Source organism: Lepus europaeus, chromosome 9 (assembly GCF_033115175.1).
Source record: "Lepus europaeus isolate LE1 chromosome 9, mLepTim1.pri, whole genome shotgun sequence".
NCBI lineage: Eukaryota > Metazoa > Chordata > Mammalia > Lagomorpha > Leporidae > Lepus > Lepus europaeus.
In genome coordinates, this window is record NC_084835.1 from 20,925,219 (window position 1) to 20,944,012 (window position 18,794).

Sequence of the window (18,794 nt, forward strand, 5' to 3'; positions counted from 1 at the left end):
GATGTGCTGGTTCATAAGAGCTGGACCAGAAACAGGGAGGCACCCAGTCTGGAGAAAGTAACTTCTGGACAACCGCGATGGCGCTTCACTCTTCTTTCCCTGAGCTCTCAGCTGTCTGCACTGCTTGGCATTTTCCTTTCCGCCTCTCCCCAGCGTGATCCAAGGAAGGGACTCGAGTGCTAGTGAACAAGTCAGCTTACCAAAACAAGAGCTGCCGATTCAGGTAGGCTTCCCTGAGGGTGCCTGTGAGTTGCCTGTTCCTACCACCGGCAGTGTGTGCTCACAGCTGCTGCTTCATGATGGCGCACCCTGGCCCAGGCCGCCTGGGGACTCAGGGCTTCGGATAAGCAGACACCGTAACACTCTAGACAGACTGGGTTTGTGTGTGGTCGGTTGAGCCCAGAGTCCACCTTGCCCACTCGGGCAGAGGTGTGTGCACTTGTACTTGTGTTTGCACTGTTTTGCTTCCTCTCCTCTCAAGGAGTCCACAGAATTTGAGATTGTCTCCATCCCCCAAGCTCCTATGGGTACCACAGGTACTTCCAGAGCTTGCAGCCTTAGGATGTATATAACTGGGCCTTTGCTCACTAGCGGAGATGCTGTGGAAGCCCAGGCTGCGTGGCTGCCAGCATGGAGTCTCCTGTCTGAGGACATGGAAGCACATGGAAATCCTGTGGGAGGAGCCGCTTCTGCCCACAAGGTGGCCAAGGCATTAGGCTTATGTGATCGGGTTTTTTTCCCCCCAAAGATTTTTATTCATTTGTTTGAGAGGTAGAGTTACAGACAGGGAAAGACAGAGAAAGGTCTTCCAGCTGCTGATTCAGTCCCCAGATGGCTGCAGCGGTTGAAGCTGAGCCGATGGGAAGCCAGGAGCTTCTTCCAGGTCTCCCATGTGGGTGCAAGGGTCCAAGGCCTTGGGCCATCTTCTTCTGCTTTCCCAGGCCATAGCAGAGAGCTGGATTGGAAGTGGAGCAGCCAGGTCTCGAACCATATGGGATGCTGGCACCTTAGGCCATCGTGTTAACCCGCTGTGCCACAGCGCCGGCCCCAAAGCTAAGTTTTCTCTTCCTGGAGCCCAAAGTAAAGTAAAGATTTGCCTCAGAACCCTGTTATTTGCTTTTTTTAAGTGTGTGTGTGTGTGTTTTTTTTTTTTTTTTTTTTTTTTTTTTTTTTAACAGAGTTATAGACAGTGAGGACAGTGAGAAAGAGACCGAGATAAAGGTCTTCCCTCCATTGGTTCACTCCCCAAATGGCCGCCATGGCCGGTGCTGCACCGATCTGAAGCCAGGAGCCAGGTGCTCCCTCCTGGTCTCCTATGTGGGTGCAGGGGCCCAAACATCTGGAGCATCCTCCACTGCCCTCCCGGGCCACAGCAGAGAGCTGGACCGGAAGAAGAGCAACCAGGACTAGAACCCGTGGCCCACATGAGATGCCGGCACCGCAGGCAGAGGATTAACCAAATGAGCCACGGTGCCAGCCCCCTTTTTATAAGTTTTGTTTTGGAGATAGCACTGTGGCTCAATGGATTAAGCTGTTGTCTGCAGTGCCAGCATCCCATATGAAAGCCAGTTCGTGTCCCGGCTGCTCCACTTCTGATCCAGCTCTTTGCCACGGCCCGGGAAAGCAGCAGAAGATGGCCCAAGACCTTGGGCCAGCACCCACATGGGAGACCTGGGAGAAGCTCCTGGCTTCATACTGGCCCAACTCCAGCTGTTGTGGCCATTTGGAGAATGAACTAGCAGGTGGAAGATCTCTCTCTCTCCCCTGCTCCATACTTTCTCTCTGTATCTGTGCCTTTCAAATGAATTTTTTTAAAAAAAATATTTATTTGAAAGGCTGAGTTAGAGAAAGAGAGAGCTCTTGTATCTGCTGGTTCATTCCTCAAGTGGCTGCAACAGCCAGGGCTGGGCCTGACCAAAGCCAAGAGCTGCTTCTCGGTCTCCCACATGGGTACAGGGGCCTAGGGACTTTGGGCTTCTTCTGCTGCTTTCCCAGGTACATTAGCAAGAACCTACATGGGCAGTGGAACATCCTGGGCTCCAACCGGTGCCCATATGGAATGCCAGCATCGCAGGTGGTGGCGTTACCCTCTATACCGCAGCACCGATCCCAGAACCCTGTTCTTTTCTTGTGCTGCACTACCTTTCCCAAAATTGTTTCTGACCTGGGCCAGGCTGTGGCGTAGACATCCTTTTTGCTTCTAATTTTAGTCGTAGCCAGTGAGGTGTGAGGTGAAAACCTCAGCGCAAGCCGTGACCAACTTGATGCCTTCTTGCTATGTTTTCACTTTCCCTGGAGCCAGTGGGATTGAGTTCATTTTCCAGGCCTGCTCTCCCTGTCTACTGTCAGGGCCTTCATTGAGCAGATCTTTGCCCAGCAGAGCCCAGGGCTTGGCTCTGGGCTTACAGCCTTTGACCCCAGCGGCCTCCCCAGCAGGGCAGGAGCACTGGTTCAGCAGGACACTGTTCAGCAGGTGCTGCTATAGAGAGACACACAGTCCCCATGTCTGCTGTCACCCAGGATGAGCAAGAGTGTCAGCCAGCCCCTGTGCTTCCCTGGTGAGGGGACATAGAAGCCCAAGAGAACCTGAATGCTTTGGACCAATGAGCTTGTTGGGTTCTGCTATGCTTTGGGGCCTGAAAAAGGGATAGGGAACCTGAGGGAAGAAGGGGGAAGTATTCTAAAAACACTGATTTGGGGACAGAGAAGGGACCTGGAAATCTTACAGGCACTCCATTTCAGACATTTGGTCTCCTCGTCAACTTACTTCATCCTTGCTCCCGAGTGCTCATCAGCCCCCAGCTCCCAGCCCCAAGACACTGGAGCTGGTGCTAGAGAGGCGTGCAAGGAGAGGGCTGTTGGACACAGTAAGGATCCCACGAAAGGATCGAGTGGATCCCTGTGGTGTGGGGAGGCCTCCTGGTCTGTGTGAACTGGGAGTCTTCCCTGGCCACTGTGTCTGGGGAGGGTGCTCATTGTGCCCCCTGCCTGCCTTCTGGGAAGGGCTTGGCTCTGAGCTCAGAGTCCATGAGGCGGGTGGAGGTGGAAGGCCCATTTTTGCTTTTTCTCAAGGAGTGGCACCTGGCGTGAAACAGCAGGACAGGTGTGTTCCTTCACCGTGCCCTCCAGGCCCCACCTCTAGGCCTGGTGCTTGACTTGCTCCAGCCCCAGAGCCTTCGTGTGCAGCACAACTCGGCCTCCGAGCAGTGCCTCCAGCCACAGTGTGAGAGGCGGTGCCTCCCACCTTGCCTCCCACCACCTCCTGGGGGCCAGGATTGTGGGGTAAACTGCAGTCCGCGACACCACTGTCCCATGCCGGTTCGAATTCCACTTCCAGTCTAGCTCCCTGCTGATTGTCCCAGGAAAGCAGAAGGTGGCCCAAATGCTTGGGCCCCTGGGCCCACATGGGAGATCTGAGTGGAGTTTAAGGCTCCTGGTTTGGGTCTGGTTCAGCCTTGGCTGTTGGAGCTATTTGGAGAGAGAACCACTAGATGGACAATCTCTCTATACATGTATATCTCCCCTCTTCTCTCTGTAACTGCCTTTCAAATAAATACTTTCTTTTTTTTTTTTTTAAGAAGGGCTGCCTTGGCTTTTCATGTCTTTGAAAACGGGAAACGCAGGGTGAGCATTTCAGAGCAGCTCTTGCAGTCCTGGGCAGCTGTGTTTTCTGAGTGGCAGCCCATTGTGAAACCGAACTTCCTGGTGCCTGCGCCTTGTCTCTTCCAAGAGCCTGGAGGAGGGTGCAGGCTGGCATTTGCTGTGAGAGCTTTGTTTAAACTCTCGGGCAGCTTTCAGGATGTTTGGCCACCTGGCACCTCTCTGCCACAGAGCCAACACTGTCTCAAGAGCACCCACTTAAAACCCTTTTAAGTTGAAGTGGGCTTGGAAAAGCAACTGCTTGGGAGCCTGGAGCCGGAAGGCAGCTACCCTCAGGAGCTTGCTCCCCGGACACAGGGGATTAGGAGCTCAGGGAGAACATGTAAGGAGTGGACTACCATGGCAGCCCCTAGAGTGACGGGGGGTGGCCTGGGGCTGAGGCCTGGCGTGCAGGGGACACCTTACTCTTGATTGTCTGCTTGTCTGTACTTTCTCTGTGCTGGCAAAAACTGGCCAGTGACAGCCTCTGTGTGATCTATACATATTCATACGTATTTTTAAAAATTGACTTATTTGAAAGGCAGAGAACTCTTCTATTCATTGGTTCACTCCCCAAATGTGAACAACAGATGAGGCTGGCCTAGGTCAAAGCCAGGAACCCAGAATTCCACTCAGGTCTTCTGCATGCGTGGCAGGGACCCATGTACCTGAGCTAACACTGTTGCCTCCCAGGGTCTGCATTAACAAGCAGAGTCAGGCCTCGAACCCGGCACTCAGATAGGGGTATGCGTGTCGCGAGTGGCATCTTAACTGCTGTGCCAGATTCCCCGCTCAGATGTATCTTTAAGATTGCTAACAGAAGGAAACAGAGACAGGGATGGGATGGTGGTGTTGCTGGTCCCTGGCTCTCTACTTCCCTCGGTGTCCATGTCAGACGTCCTTTTTTTCACCTTGCACTCCTGGGCACAGAGATTCTAGAGCCAGGCCTGTAGCTCCGAGACGTGTCCATTCCCAGCACGCTGCTGTCACTGAGGCCCTTGGAAGTGGTGGCGAAGAGCAATGTGGAGAGCACTGTGAACCCACCACTGTGCTGAGCCAGGCCCAGTGTCTGCCCTCGTGTTCCTTATAATAGCAGCTTCATACGTGGGAAGCCTGAGTGGCCGAGGTGGCTCAGACCCTGGTCTGCCTCTCTCCATAATTCATGCTGGGCTGAAGAAAACACACACCTGCTCCTAGAATGCAGAGCCCAAGGGAATAGGTCACTTCCTCGGCTGGAAGAGCTGCTCCTGGGCCTTCCCTGCCCTTCCAGCCCGTCAGCAAGATCCTTCCCAGTGCCAGGGTGTGAATGTGACACAGCGGGCCATAAACCCACTTGATCAAGACATCTGAATTAAAGTCAGTTACGGCAATGACTGGCGAGAAAAGCTGGTGTGAACCAAGGAGCTTCTTGTACAAACGAAATCTAATTGAACTTGCTGAGTATTCCTTATGCCAAATGCTGGGGACCAGGAGTGTTTCAGATTTGGGAGTTTTTCAGATTTGGGAGCATCGTATGGAGTTTGCTGATCAAGCTTCCCTAATCTGAAATCTGAAATGCCCCACATCTGAAACTGAGCATCGAGTCAGCACTCTAAATGTTTCAGGTTTTAGATTTTCAAGTTAGGAATGCCCAACCTGTGTTATTTCTAAGCTTGTATTTATGGAATCGTAAGCTGCTTTGAACAAATAATACCCACAAGATAAATGTTAGGGAACCGATTTTGTTGTTGTTGTTGTTGTTGGGAACTTATTTTAATGAAATGAAAACAAACCATCCCACCAGTTTTTGGAGTGGGCGTTTGGCACAGTAGTTAAGATACTGCTTGGGACACCCACAGCACATGTTAGAGTCTCTGGATTTAAGACCTGGCTGTGTTGCTTGCTTTCTGACATCTGTGGTTCACTCCCTAAATGGCCACAATAGCCAGGACTGGGCCAGGCTGAAGCCAGGACTTTAGAACTCCATCCAAGTCTCCTGCATTGGTGGCAACAGCCCAAGTACTTGGGCCATCTTTGACTGGCTGGCTGGATGCATTAACAGGGAGCTGGGTTGGAAGCAGAGCAGCCAGGACTCAAACTCATGCTGTTATCAGGATGTCCACCTCACAGGCAGCAGCTTAATACTCTGTGCCACGGTACCAGCCCCCTGGCTCTGCTTCTGATCTAGTTTCCTGCTAATGTGCACCTTGAGAGGCAGCAGGTGAGGGCTCAGGTACTTGGGTCCCTGCTGTGCATGCAGGAGACCCAGAGTGAGTTCCAGGCTTGTTTCTGACCTGGGCCAGCCTGGCCTGTTGTGGGCATCTGAGGAGCAAACCAGCAGATAAGTAGATAGATGGATGGAAGGAAGGAAAGAAAGAAGATTGGAAAATCGGAAGGAAAGTCGAGCTCTGCCTTTGAGAAGTTTTTGATGAGCACATCTATGGCAGGTGACTCTACTGCAGCTTGGGGAAGCTGTTATTTTCAAGCTCTGTGAGTCCCGTGTTTCTGTTTGATTGTACTACTTTGTATTGTGCAAAGCCAAGGAGAGGTGGTGTTTGTTATCAAATAAGGTTGAAACAATCTGAAAAATGACCCCAATAACAAGTCCATAATATGCAAATTTATGAGATTATCTCATCAACAGGTAAGCTTTCCTGGGTTTTCCAGTGGTGCTTTAGAACTGGGCTTCCTTGTTTTCTTGACCCTGCTCTGAGACGGCCCTCTCTTGCTCCTTTGTCCCTCCTCGGTGGAGGCTGTGCTGCCCTCGGTAGCACATGGCAGTGCTTCTGGAACTTCTGCCTGACCCTTGGTTTTTTGGTCTTTTGTGGAAATAAGGAGCAACCATTATCTGTATTCCATCCTGCTCTGCCGAGTTTGCGAAACGACTACTTCTGTACAACCCTGCTGGTTCCTTCTTGTTGATAGTTTAAACAAGATGAGAGGCCTTGGAGGTGAATGACTGACCCTGGGAGTCCTGAGCTAGCCTTGCAGGCCCCCGTGACACACACACAGCAAGAACCCCTGGCAGTGCTGTTGATGAGATAATCTCGTTAATTACACAGCTGAGGGCGCTGAGTTCGGAGTTCCCCTCGAGGCCCCCAACACCGTCTGGGTGCCCCTAACAGTCTGACCTGTGGGCTGTTTCAGTGTCTGTAAGCGGTGCATTCGCAAGATGGACCACCACTGTCCCTGGGTCAATAACTGTGTCGGCGAGAACAACCAGAAGTACTTCGTCCTGTTTACAGTAAGTCAGCTTGCGACCTGGGGCCCACCCGCCACAGAGCCGGGGAGCCCCTTGTTCCTTTAAAATGCTCGGCGACCTCCGTGTTCTTTGCTGCTGTTCAGGAAGCTGCCTAACCATGTAGATGGCCCTCTTGCCAAAGATCTCCCTGGGTCAACAAGGGCCTGTTCCCAAGACAGGCACATTTTTTATTATTTATTTATTTACAGATAGAGTTAGTGAGAGAGAGAGAAAGGTCTTCCCTCCGTTGGTTCACCCTCCAAATGGCCACCATGGCCGGAGCTATGCCGATCTGAAGCCAGAAGCCAGGTGCCTCTTCCTGGTCTCCCGTGCGGGTACAGGTGCCCAAGAACTTGGGCCATCCTCCTCTGCCCTCCCGGGCCACAGCAGAGAGCTGGACCGGAAGAGGAGCAACCGGGACTAGAACCTGGCATCCATATTGGATGCCGGCGCCGCAGGCGGAGGATTAACCAAGTGAGCCACGGCACTGGCCTCCCAAGACAGGCATTTGAGCATTTAGAAAATGGATTCAAGTCAATAGCGATAATAAGGACTCGCATCTCCAGTGTTTAAAGAAGCTGGTATTGGCACGGATCTCGGATCCTGAGCTGCTGGTAGGTATTTAGACTGCATTTAGTATGGGGCCTGGAAGGGCCTGGGCGTTCGGCATCCTGACTTTTATCGGGCAGAGTGGCAGCAGGCTGGGAGTGCCTCCGGTAGCCCAGTTCATGCCCCGTGCTCACACTTTGCTTCTCTCTGGTTCCATGCACCCCCAGGGGATGGCTGCTCACCTCAGACCCAGGGCAGGAGACTGGGGCACCTGCTAGGAATCACTGGATGCCAGTCAGGCCTCGGCCTAGCTAAGTGTGTTCTTGAGTGACAGATTCTGAGGCCCCTGTCCCTGGACCCTGCATGCTCAGAAGGTTCTCATGACAACGGTGTCTGCACTGCTTCCCGTTTCAGATGTACATAGCTCTCATTTCCTTGCACGCCCTCATCATGGTGGGATTTCACTTCCTGCATTGCTTTGAAGATGACTGGACAAGTGAGTATGTGCCAGGGCTCCCCTCCCTGCCCTAGGGTTAGGGTGTGGCCTCAGGGGAGCCCCCCCCCCCCCCCGCTTCATTCTATTCCGTGTCCTGCAAGCCCATGCAGTAAGCAGGGAAGGAAGGGTCAAGGCCCTTTGAAGTCCCTCGTCAGCTGGACAGGGAAGTAGTGAGACAGGTCCCCTGGCTGAGTGTGCCCGGGGAGGACGCAGGCCCTGGGTGAGCACAGAACCCCCTTCCAGCGAGTGGGGCCATGGCAGCAGAGTGCTTAGGGTTCTGTCATCACATGGGACACTTGAACCCGTGCTCTACCTTCTGGCTAAGACATGAGGGGTTTGTTTTCTGTGGTAGTTGTTGTTCAGTTGCTGGTATTGATAATGTGACCTTAAGATTGTAGACAAATGCTTTTTGCTTTAAAAGTACCGCATTGAAGTGTGCAAATGCTGAGGGAGAAATCCCAGCCTGAAGATTGCAAAATCTTAAAGGGAGAAGAGATGCTGCAGGGGCCAGGCTAGGTCTTCCCCAGAGCCCACAGGCTGTGTGCAGACAGCTTGAGCAAGGAACACCCAGCCCCACTGTTGTGCCCTCCACGGTCTCCTTATCCACCGCCTGCAGTGCTTTTGTTCTTTCTGTACATGACGTACGCATTTCCTTTCCACAGCGTGGGCATGAGCCAGACATGGCTTAGGTGGTTCATGGCCTCCTGGGCGCTGGAGTTCCTCTCGTCCATCATCTTTAACTTGTCTTGAGGGGAGAACCATTTAGGCTTAGGAAGCCATTTCCTGTGTAAAAGGAAAGAAGTGGGGAGTAAGGAGCAGAGAGGAGGGTGGGGCTGGAGGGTGTCTGCGGATCGCAGCGTGAGTCACTAGCAAGGCGCTGGCTGTGTGGGGATCTGGAGATGCACTCGTTCTGCTGGGCCCTGGGGATCCAGATCAGCTCCAGGTGCAGGCCCCGATGACCTGACTAGTCAATCACAGATACCACCCACCCGTCAGGTTAGCAGACTGCCTGCCCGCCCATGAGGCCAGATGCCTCTGGCTTTGGAATGATGCTGGCAGGGTCTCTGTTGGTAATGCCTACCGGGAGCCAGGCACGGCTCAGAGGGCTGAGTAGTGCCTTGTTTCAGGCGCTCCGCGAGCATGCAGGCAAATAGTGAAGCGCCGCTCACTGTGAGATGACTAGAGCTGCTGTCAGAGGTCGAGCAGGTTCCCAAGGTTGTCAGCTGGGGAGAGATCTTGCAGTTCAAGCCTGGGCCTGAAGCTAAGTTTTGCACCCCTGTCTGCCTGACTCTAGTGCCCGGGGTCCTCCTAGCCCCGGTCTTGACAACTGTTGTTGGTTCAGATCCTTGATAGAGTGGAAGGCACAGGACAGTCCTCAAAGTGAAGCCTGAGAGTGGACAGGGTGACAGTTAATGCCCTTGCTGCTCAGCCTTGGTGGAGCTTTTGGGACATACTTGCACATAGAAACAGGCATTTCCGTAGTGCAAGGGAATATAGTGCAATGTCTTTCCTAGACGCAGGCCAAAATGAGAATATTCACGGGCATCCCAGTGGAGCTTGTGATCAGGGCTTGGTGCCAGGATTCTCAGCCCTAGTTCTGCCCAATACTCAGCCCAGCCCAGCCAGGCAACAGCTATACTTGTAGCCACCCAGAGCCAGTCCAGCCCAGCAAGGAACCAAGAGGAAAGATTGTCTCAGGGCATTAAGCTCCCAGGAGAGGAGACGGGCATTTAGTTGAGATGTTCCTTGCCCTCCACTCAGATGGCGCTTGGTAACTTCTCAAGCTCTGGTACTTGGTCCCTCCCTTGCCCCTCCCACCATAACTGTGAGGGAGCCAGCCTGGTGGCAGAGGGGGCATTTAATCTCTGAGTCCCCAAAGCCAGGGGGCCCAGCTCAGCCCTTAGGATCCGATCCCTGCAGCCAGGGAACAGGCCTGAGCAGGGAGCAACCCTGGCTCTACCATGTGGGCAGCGGCCTTCAAGGGGCAGAGATTACTGGGTAATGAGTGCCAACCAAAGGGCCTACACTGCACTGGACCAGGCACCTCCCAGTTTCCATCCGGTCTCCCCCCGGGTGTCTGAAACTCTAGCCTGGAGTGTGGAGCACCTCTTTCCCTTCTGTCTGTTGGGCTTCTGATCCAGTGTAGCTTAAAACCAAGCCATCCTATAGTCAAATCTTGCTTTCCAGTGGAGGGGAAGGGGTCTGCATAGGGCAGGCCAGGGTGGGCTCAGTGAGGGCCAGGACAGTGAGCCTACTCTGGGCAGCGTCTTCAGCTGACTTCCCAGCTTTGGGGACTGATGGCCTAAGCGACACAGCTGTGCCTAAGTGGGGGCATTAGCTCAGCTCAGCCTGGTTGGGACTGAGCCGCACAGTTGGCTGCTCTCTGCCAAGCTGTGAATGCAGAAGCCCTTTGCTTTCACCTGTGAGCTGCTGAAGGCCCAGAGAAGGGCGACGCCTGCTGCAGGGTTGCCCAGAACCCCTGGCCAAACCAGGCCTGGACAGGCCTCTCGACCTGCATCCTTGTGTTACGCTCAGAGAGGAAGGATGCTGGGTGCCATCAGGCCTTCATGCTGGAGTTCCTGGGTCCTTCGGGTGCCAGGCAGGGTGCTTGGCACCGGGGCCAACGAGTGAGGAATGTCCGTTTTAGGGCCTAGAGCCAGGCTTCTCTGGGGGAGTGAGATATAGCCAAGGGTGGGGCAGGATGGTCCCCACTTAGCCCAGGAAACAGTGGGAGCCTGGTGGGGTGCTGAACTAGTCCTGGGTGGCAGCCCAAGCTCACAAGTGCCTTCTCTTCCAGAGTGCAGCTCCTTCTCGCCGCCTACCACCGTGATCCTCCTCATCCTCCTGTGCTTTGAGGCTCTGCTTTTCCTCATTTTCACGTCAGTCATGTTTGGGACCCAGGTGCACTCCATCTGCACGGATGAGACGGTAAGTGCCAGCCCCGGCTGCCACCTCCACACCTGCTGAGAGCCCAGTAGCTAGGCTGTGCAGGGCACAGTTCCTTGGTTTGCAGGGATACTTACTTGGCTCTTGTTGTCCCTACCCTGGGGCTCAGGGCTTATGTGTGCAGCACATCACCCCAAAGTGCCCTCACTGGCTTCAGCTGCAAGGCAGCCTGTGCTGGCACTCGTTGAGTCCCCCATAATACCCCTGTGCTGGGCCAGGCACTCTGCTAGGCAGCAGGGGTACCCTTGCCACCCGGAGGCCACAGGCGTGGAGATGGCATTGTTGCTGGGACAGGTACTGTCCACTGTCCAGAGAGCAGGATCAGAAGGCAGATCTGCCTTGAGCCCCCAAGACGGCAAGCTCTGGCCCGGCCTCCTGGTCATCTGTGCTTGGCCCAGGTATGGTCTTTGTCCACTTACCTCTCTCCACCTGTACCCTCACCTCCTGTCCTACTCACAGACCCCTTTAGGGAGTTTGGAAGCTGCTGGGTAAGCCAGACTGGAGCTCTATTCCCCGGTGCCTCTGCTGCCACCTCTTGACCTTTCTAAGGTTTCCAGAAACCTTGAGGTGGTTGATTGACAGCTGTGAAGGCTTTGGGCTCAACTAAGGGGCTCTGGAAGGTGGTGCAGCATTCAGCTGGGACGGAAGGAGCAGAACCCTGAACTTGTGGGTGCAGCCTTGTACACCCCTGGCTTCCTTGGATTCCCCAGGTGCAGCTCTTGGCACTGGTCTGGGGGCTCTGGGTGGGAGCTTTGGGTCTGGGGGCTGTGCGCGGTCACTGGAGGCTCAGAGGAGGACGAAGGCCTTCCTGGCTGTAGGCGTAGCACAGTGGTGCAGAGAGGAGACAGGCTCAGCGCGCGGCCTTCCGCTGAAGCACCCTGCTGTGGTGGGCTCAGGGGTGTAGTGCCGAGAGCCGGCAGCTCTTGGCAACTTCTCTGTAAGAAATAACGTCGCTGCAAAAGAGTTTCTGTATCTGGTAGCCAGTGGCAGGGACCCAGCCACGGATCCAGCCCGTCACTGGGCCAGCCTGTCTGTCCACCTGCAGGGAACGCAGAGGTGACTCCTGCCCACCCGCAGCGTTCTGCCAGGCCACACAGACCTAGCCCTGGGGGCCAGGAGGAAAATTTTGGGCCCTAGGTCCACTTGTTCTTTTTGTCCAGGCCGTTCCTAAAGCGCATCGTGTATGAAGGGACAGGAAGGAGCAAGGGGGCATCTCACCCTTGGCCTGGGTCCCTGGGCTGGGAAGAAAGACTTGGACCATGCTGTGCCCCAGGTCCCCTCTCCAGAGACCACAGTAGATGGCCAGGTTTCTGCCAGGCTGCCTCCCTCTGGGCTGGGGCCCTGTTGCCAGGTCCCGTGCTGTGACCAGCTCCACTGAAGAAGGGCACAGGGGAGGAAGCCGCTTTGTCCTCAGCTCCCAGTGTCCCTGGGAGGCTCAGCAGGAGAAGTGGTGCAGTCTGTGTGACAGTGACAGGAGCGGCACTGCCCTCCGCCATGCTGAAGACCTGTGTCCCGACTGCGGCTGCCTGGGCCGCCCGTGCCCCCCTCCAAGCTGTACTAACCCCCTCTCCTTCCTCCTCTGGTGACTCTGCTGCCCTCCCCCCCAGTCTCTCCTGCTGTCAGCCTTCTCAATTTGTGTCTCGCCAGTCCCAGAGCAGTCATTTTATTCTTTTTTTTTTTTTTGTCTGCAAAGTGGTCATAGGAACTTCAGACTTCCTGTGTGAACCTGCTCCAAATTCACAGCCACCTTTGGGTCTCATGATTGCCATCCCCCCACCAGTTTTGGGGCTCTTCCCGCCCAAGCCTCCCCAGTACTCCCACATGTAGCATGGCTCGAGGCGCCTTAGAAGCAGCTCTGGAGAGCCCCATCAGCATCCAGTTGTCATAGACTTGGCCAAAATGTCAGGACCCCACCATAGCCCGGTCCGGAGATGAGGCCTGCCGACTGCATGTGCTCTTCCCTCCCTCCCTGGAGGGTCTTGGGAGCGCGTGCCCCGCCAGGCAAGCGTGGTGCGTTTCAGTGATGCTCCTTAGAGAGAGGGGAGACCGGCGTGCTCTGTAGCTAGCGTTGGGCTGTGGAAAGCAGCATTGCCTGCAGTCGCCCCAAGCTGGGGGAGCGCCCTCCCCAGAGGCCACAGCAGTAAAGCGTGTGACTGAAAGTCTGACTGTTCTTGTTTTCAGGGAATAGAACAATTGAAAAAGGAAGAGAGAAGATGGGCTAAAAAAACAAAGTGGATGAACATGAAAGCCGTTTTTGGCCACCCCTTCTCCCTAGGCTGGGCCAGCCCCTTTGCCACGCCAGACCACGGGAAGGCAGACCCGTACCAGTATGTGGTCTGAAGGACCCCGGGCAGCCCTGCCACCCAGCCAGCCACATCACAGCAGTACCGTCCGACCCGCTCTCATGAAAAGCAAAACAGCTACTCTTACAAACTTTTCTTATGTCTCGAAATGGCTGAGCATTGCAGAGAAAAAAAAAAAAGCCCATATTTTATTTTTGAAAACATCCTTTTAATATTTTTTTTCCGGTGACTGAAGCTGCTCTTTTTCCTTTTAAAATCACTTCTCTGGGCTCTGGTTTCCTCTCTGCTGTCTGTCTGGCGTGACTAACGTGGAGGGTGCTGTCTCCCGGCCAAGCCCACTTCTGCTAATTGCGCGATCTGTGATGCTGTGCGTGGATGGACCAGTTCTGTAGGAGAGCCAGGAGGGCGCTGACCTCCCGCTGCCCAGGAGGCATGGGCAGGCGCCCCCGTGGGACTTGGAACCTCAGTGAAGATGGATGCTCATCCTCAGAGGCCTGAGAGGGGCAGGTTCAGGGCCCTGGTGCGGCGGCCTCCTCCCCTCCCCATGGACGTGACCCGCCTCCGACTTGGCGAAGCCACTTGCCTGCCTGTACTCTGTGAGCTCGGGGTGGGAAGGGGGATTTTGGGGAGGGTAAGGAGAGAAATGCAAGGGGTCTTATTTGTATCCTGCATCAGCAGTTAGGTTCGCTCTGATGTTTGGAAAGAGGGTGAAGGCAAGAAGTTTTTCCGGTTCAAAATGCCTTATACAATCTAGAGAGAAAAGTTAGCCCAGTTTCAGGCAAGGTATGTCTTCCTTTGTGGCACTTACTTCCTCTTACCACCCCTCCTCTCCCTACCTAGCAAGATACCAATTAAGCAGTGTTACTTCCTGGTGAAACACACAGAAATCCTACTGTCAGCTCCTTCTTGCTTTGTGAATCTCTAAAGTGGGTTCACGCTTGGATATTTCAGGCCCTTAAATGTGCACATAGCCATGTCTTTTCTGTATCCTGACCTGGCTCTGGGCTGGTCGGGATGCTGGGCAGACATCACAACCCCCAGCCTCTTTAAAGAGGACGGGGGGCCCATCCCGGCACCTGGAGTCGGCATGTACACCTAACCCTGCGGTGCTGAGGCTGGCTAGCTTTCTCACGTGGGGAGCACTGGGTGTGTGAAGTCTCACGTGAAAGGGGTGGTGAGAACTGGACAGAGATCTGGAGTCAGTGTGGGGAGAGAGGAGGCCAGGAGGACCTGCAGCTCAGACGTAACGTCCGAACGCGGCCCTCTGTGACTCGGACGCACTGATTGGGTTCTTCCAGCAGTTGCCACAAATGGCCCTTTGTAGCTCTTGCTTGGAGTGAGAGTAGGGGAAGGTTTATTCAATCCAGCCCTGGGTAGGGAAACTCCATCCAACCATGTGATTTTTCAGAAACGTCAGTGGAACATGCTGCCTCTTTTCAACTGTCAGTGCTTCCACATGGACACAAAATGCAATAAAATTTTTCCAAAACCTGTTCTGATTTGGCCCTCCTGTCTCTCGGTGTTGGACTTAAGAGTCGTTTCCTGTGTGCTGGGAGCATGTTTGTTGCTGTCTCTTTGGAGTGAGGATTTTGTTGTTGAAAGTGTGTTTCTAGCCCCTCCCACCAACCCCCCCTCCCCAACCCCCCGGCTTCTGCAGCTGGAATCGGAACCTCTCAGTGCCTGCGGAAACAGTCAGATTTGTTACTGGAGTCAGGTAGAGAGAAACCCATCTTCCTCTGCCCACTGAGCAGGAAGCAAAGTCTAACCCAAGACAGCTGAACGGCACCCCCACCCGAGCAGAGCCATGACCCCCCGGTGTTAAGTGCCGAGCAAGCGCCAAGAGAGCTCACCCTCGGGTGTTGGGCCGGAGAACTGGAGGCTTGTGGGGGACGCTGGCTGCCTGTGCTGCTGCCGACGTGGCGGAGAGGCCAAGGTGCTCTGTCGGCTGGTTTCTAGTGCCGGCTTTAGGTCTGCTTTGTAGAACTGTTCGCGTGCCCGCCCCACTCTGCCGCCGTGTGCACTGCGTTCCCAGTTCCCTTAGATGCAGGGACAAAGTGCGGTGGTGGTAAAGCACTCCAGAGCAGCTGAGGAGGGGCTGGCCCGGTGTCCACCCCCACGCGGCGGTGCTGTAGCGGAGCCGGGACTCTGGAGATCATCTTTTTAGGTATTTGGATGCCCTACAGCCTGCATCCTCAAGGGCCCTTTTTCAAGTGGCCGGGGTTGCTGCTTTGCCCCGGTGGAGTTTGAGGAATGCAGTAGGTGGTGCTGAGGATGCACTGTGGAATTTTCTCTGTTCCGGAGTCCTGAAAACAAACTCACTTCAAACGGAGCACACTTTGGATAGCTTTCACAGAGAGGGGTCCTTCAAGGAGCCCAGGTGATTGTCCCCTGGGTGTGTGCAGGTCTCTGGAGAAAAAGGATGTCCCCCGGCTCTCAAGCCAGGGGGCATTGTTGCCCTCAGAAGGGAGTCCTGCCCCCCTCACCACCACGGCTGCCTGGTTTTCCCTGGAACATTTTGCCAAGAGCACTGTGACTGAGGAATGCTGCCCTCGTGGGGAGCACCGAGAGGTGCCCAGCCTGGCATCCGCATGGGAAGAGAGAGTACCCTGAGCTCGCCCCAGTATTTCCAGATGGGCTGAAAGAGGGCATCTGTGTCCCCAAATACAGCTGTTTTGCTTGGGTGCGAGAGTTCTGATGGCACTAGACGGTGCACTCATCGGGAAATGAAGCAGCAGGAGCTTTCAGAACATGGTCCCTGGCAGATGTCGGTGAGAAAGATGTGGGTTCGGTGATCCTGGGGTTGCTTGCCCTCTGTCCACTTCAGATTTGTGTACCTAGCCATCAGACTGAACCTACAAAAAGGCTTAGGTCCAAACAAATGGTGCGTATTTGCATGGGTTTGGTGACAGCAGGTACACAGAGAACATTCGGGAAGAAATGCATGTGCTACATCTCCATCTGGTGAGCTTTCGAAGACTTGCTTCTTGGGTCAGCCCAGAGTCTTAACAGCTTTTGTTCATTCAGGCCAGGCTGCTTGATGGTTTTTTTATCAGGATGCTGGATTTGAATGTTTTTCAAAAATGTCCAGCATGGTGGCGTAGTGGGTGAAGCTGCTGCCTGTGGTGCCAGCATCCCATATGGGTGCTGGTTCGTGTCCTGGCTGCTCCATTTCCAATCCAGCTCTCCTTTGCGGCCTGCGAAAACAGAAGAAGATACCCAAGTGCTTGGGCCCCTGCACCTGTGTGGGAGATCTGGAAGAAGCTCCTGGCTTCAAATTGGCCCAGCTCTAGCCGGTGCAGCCATTTGTAGAGTGGATCAGATGGAAGATAACTCTCTTTGCCTCTGCCTCTCTTGAACTCTGCCTTTCAAATAAAGAAATATTTTAAAAATTCCCTCTTAAAAAATATTTCACCTATTCAAAAGGCAGAGCAACAAAGCGAGAGAGACTCTTCCATGTGCTGGTTCATTCCCCCAGATGCCTGCAACAGCCAGGGTTGGGCCCTACCAAAGCCAGGAGCCAGAAACTCCATCTGGGTTTCTCACAGTGGTGGCAGGGGCCCAAGCACTTGAGTCATCATCTGCTGCCTTCCCAGGAAGCATGAGTAGGAAGCTGGATAGGAAGTGAAGGAGCTGGGGCTCAAACTGGCAGTCTGATACTGGATATGGGCATCTCAAAGTGGCTCCTTGACTCGTTGCGCTACAACGTGCACCCGCCAAACATGCGCTTATTAAACACATGTGAGGTTGGAGTCACAGAGACACGCCTCTCCTAGAGTCTGGACTGCACTTTGCTGTCGGACTAATGGGGTTTGAGTTGGGATTTCCAGACTTGCAGTGCACCAGCTTGCAGGGTCAACTAGCAGTAGAGGCGAGGAGCAAGTAGAGGCGAGCTAGAGAGGGCCCTTAGAGATCAAGCAGGAAGAGAGGAGGACTTTGCTGAAGGATCTTGTGAGCCCTAGACCGGCAGCAGAGCAGCACCCTCCGGGAGTGGTGGGCAAATACATCCACCACTGAACCAGACACTTGAGTGGGGCCCGGCAGTCCATACTTTCTCAGTGTTCAAGTTTGAGAATCCATGCGGGCTGCAGGGGTGGCCTTCAGGTGATCGCTGATGACCTGGGCACCGTGTGGCGCAGAGTGAGGGGGGCTGACCGTGAGCCTGAGCAGCCACCGAGCCCTCTTGCCTTGGAACAAAGAAGGTACGCTTGAAGCAGAGCCCAGCTCTGGACCAAGGGCCCCTGGAGGCGAAGAGGCAGCCCAGAGAGGAGGGAGGCACTTGCGGAATCAGAACACCTCCAGATGGCGGGGCGATCGGTGAGTCCTTCACAGCCAGGGCATTTTGCCCTCAGCAGCCACACCCTAGCGACCGGAGAAGAACCTGCGAGAAGGCCAAGGGTTCACAGCAAGACAAACTGACCCATCTGCCCTCAAACCGGAGCCTTCATTTCCTCCCCCTCCGTCTGCATCGCTGACGATCAGCAGCACGGTCGGGTAGCAGAGCTGAGTGCCCCTGGGGCTCATGTGCACGCGCACGCACACGCACACAGGAAGAGCTGGAGAAGCTGGCCCCAGGAGTGTGCTGAGCTCTGCGGGGGGAGAGTTGCTGAGAAGCTTCTGGGGCAAGGCACGTGCTCGGACATGGATCTGAAAGATGCCCCGAAGGCCTGCAGCCAAGGTGATGTGGTCTCCGAATTCGGTTCAAACCCCCTGCTTGGCTACCTCCTACTTGAGCTTGCTGCCACGGGGTGTGACCCTAGACGACCGCTTCGGTAAGCCTCTCTTTGTCCTCTGTGAAATGGGAGCCATCATCCTGATGCCGATGTTGGTAGGTACGGTGGTGGCTGGCACGCGGTGCGGCGGCCAGTGTGAGCTGTACTAGAGGTGCTTTGCTGTGGACACGGCTGTTGACGATTTGTGACGTGGATTGAGGGGTTTGCAACCAGCTCGAAAGATTTTTTATGAAATGCATTACACAGTGTAGGGTTCATTTCAGGAAACTTTAGGGGCCATGCACGTGTTCTGGGTTGCAGTAGCAAAATATTTCCTGTTGGGGATGACAGTAAAAGCCATGTGGAACCAGTGACGGAGGGAAGCTGTCATCAGGCCAGCTGTGAAGAGGTGCACTTGCCCGGGCTGCTCTGTGAGGCTCTGCCTTTTTCATCTGATGGCGGCAGCAGGGAGTGGGCCTGCTCTTGTGTGTGGGCCCAGCAGGGCCTGTGCAGAGTGCCTGGGTGAGACTTGGTGCCGGGCTGTTGATCTGGGGACGTGGCCGTGTTTGCTCACAGATCTCATAGCTCATGGGTCACCTTCTGGTTCCAGTGCGAATGGGTCAAGGCCTCTAAGAGGTGCTGCGGTTGGCCGCTGCCCCCGATGAGGAATGTACCCTCCTTGTTGTCAGCCTATAGTGGATGTGCTGCTCCTCTTCAAGCTTCAGAACTCTGCTTCGGGCCAGCTTGAGACCCACACAGCACTCAGAATTGAGTCCTAGCAGGGAGAAGTCCTTGGGTCTTTTCATGCATCAGTCATTTGAAATTTCTTTCCAAACTCAAGGTCGACACCCTGCAGGCGTTTGCTCAGCTAACTTGGTGGACAGGCCAGCTTCTGTCCGGAAGTCTTTGCGGAGGTTGTTGTCGAGGTCGCG

The 18,794-nt window shown here is 54.6% G+C and overlaps 1 protein-coding gene across 4 annotated transcripts in view; it reads left to right on the top strand.

Annotated features, from left to right (window-relative positions):
- Window positions 1-18,794, top strand: part of ZDHHC3 (zinc finger DHHC-type palmitoyltransferase 3) — a 60,192-nt gene that overhangs the window by 35,842 nt on the left and 5,556 nt on the right. For 3 of the 4 annotated variants that reach the window (XM_062200689.1, XM_062200690.1, XM_062200691.1), the window contains exons 4-6: window positions 6,766-6,862; window positions 7,823-7,904; window positions 10,702-10,832. In XM_062200689.1, coding sequence (XP_062056673.1) covers window positions 6,766-6,862; window positions 7,823-7,904; window positions 10,702-10,832 — 310 coding nt within the window. Of the gene's footprint in view, window positions 1-6,765; window positions 6,863-7,822; window positions 7,905-10,701; window positions 10,833-13,031; window positions 14,650-18,794 lie in introns of those variants that run through there. The other variant, XM_062200692.1, reaches the window with a different exon arrangement.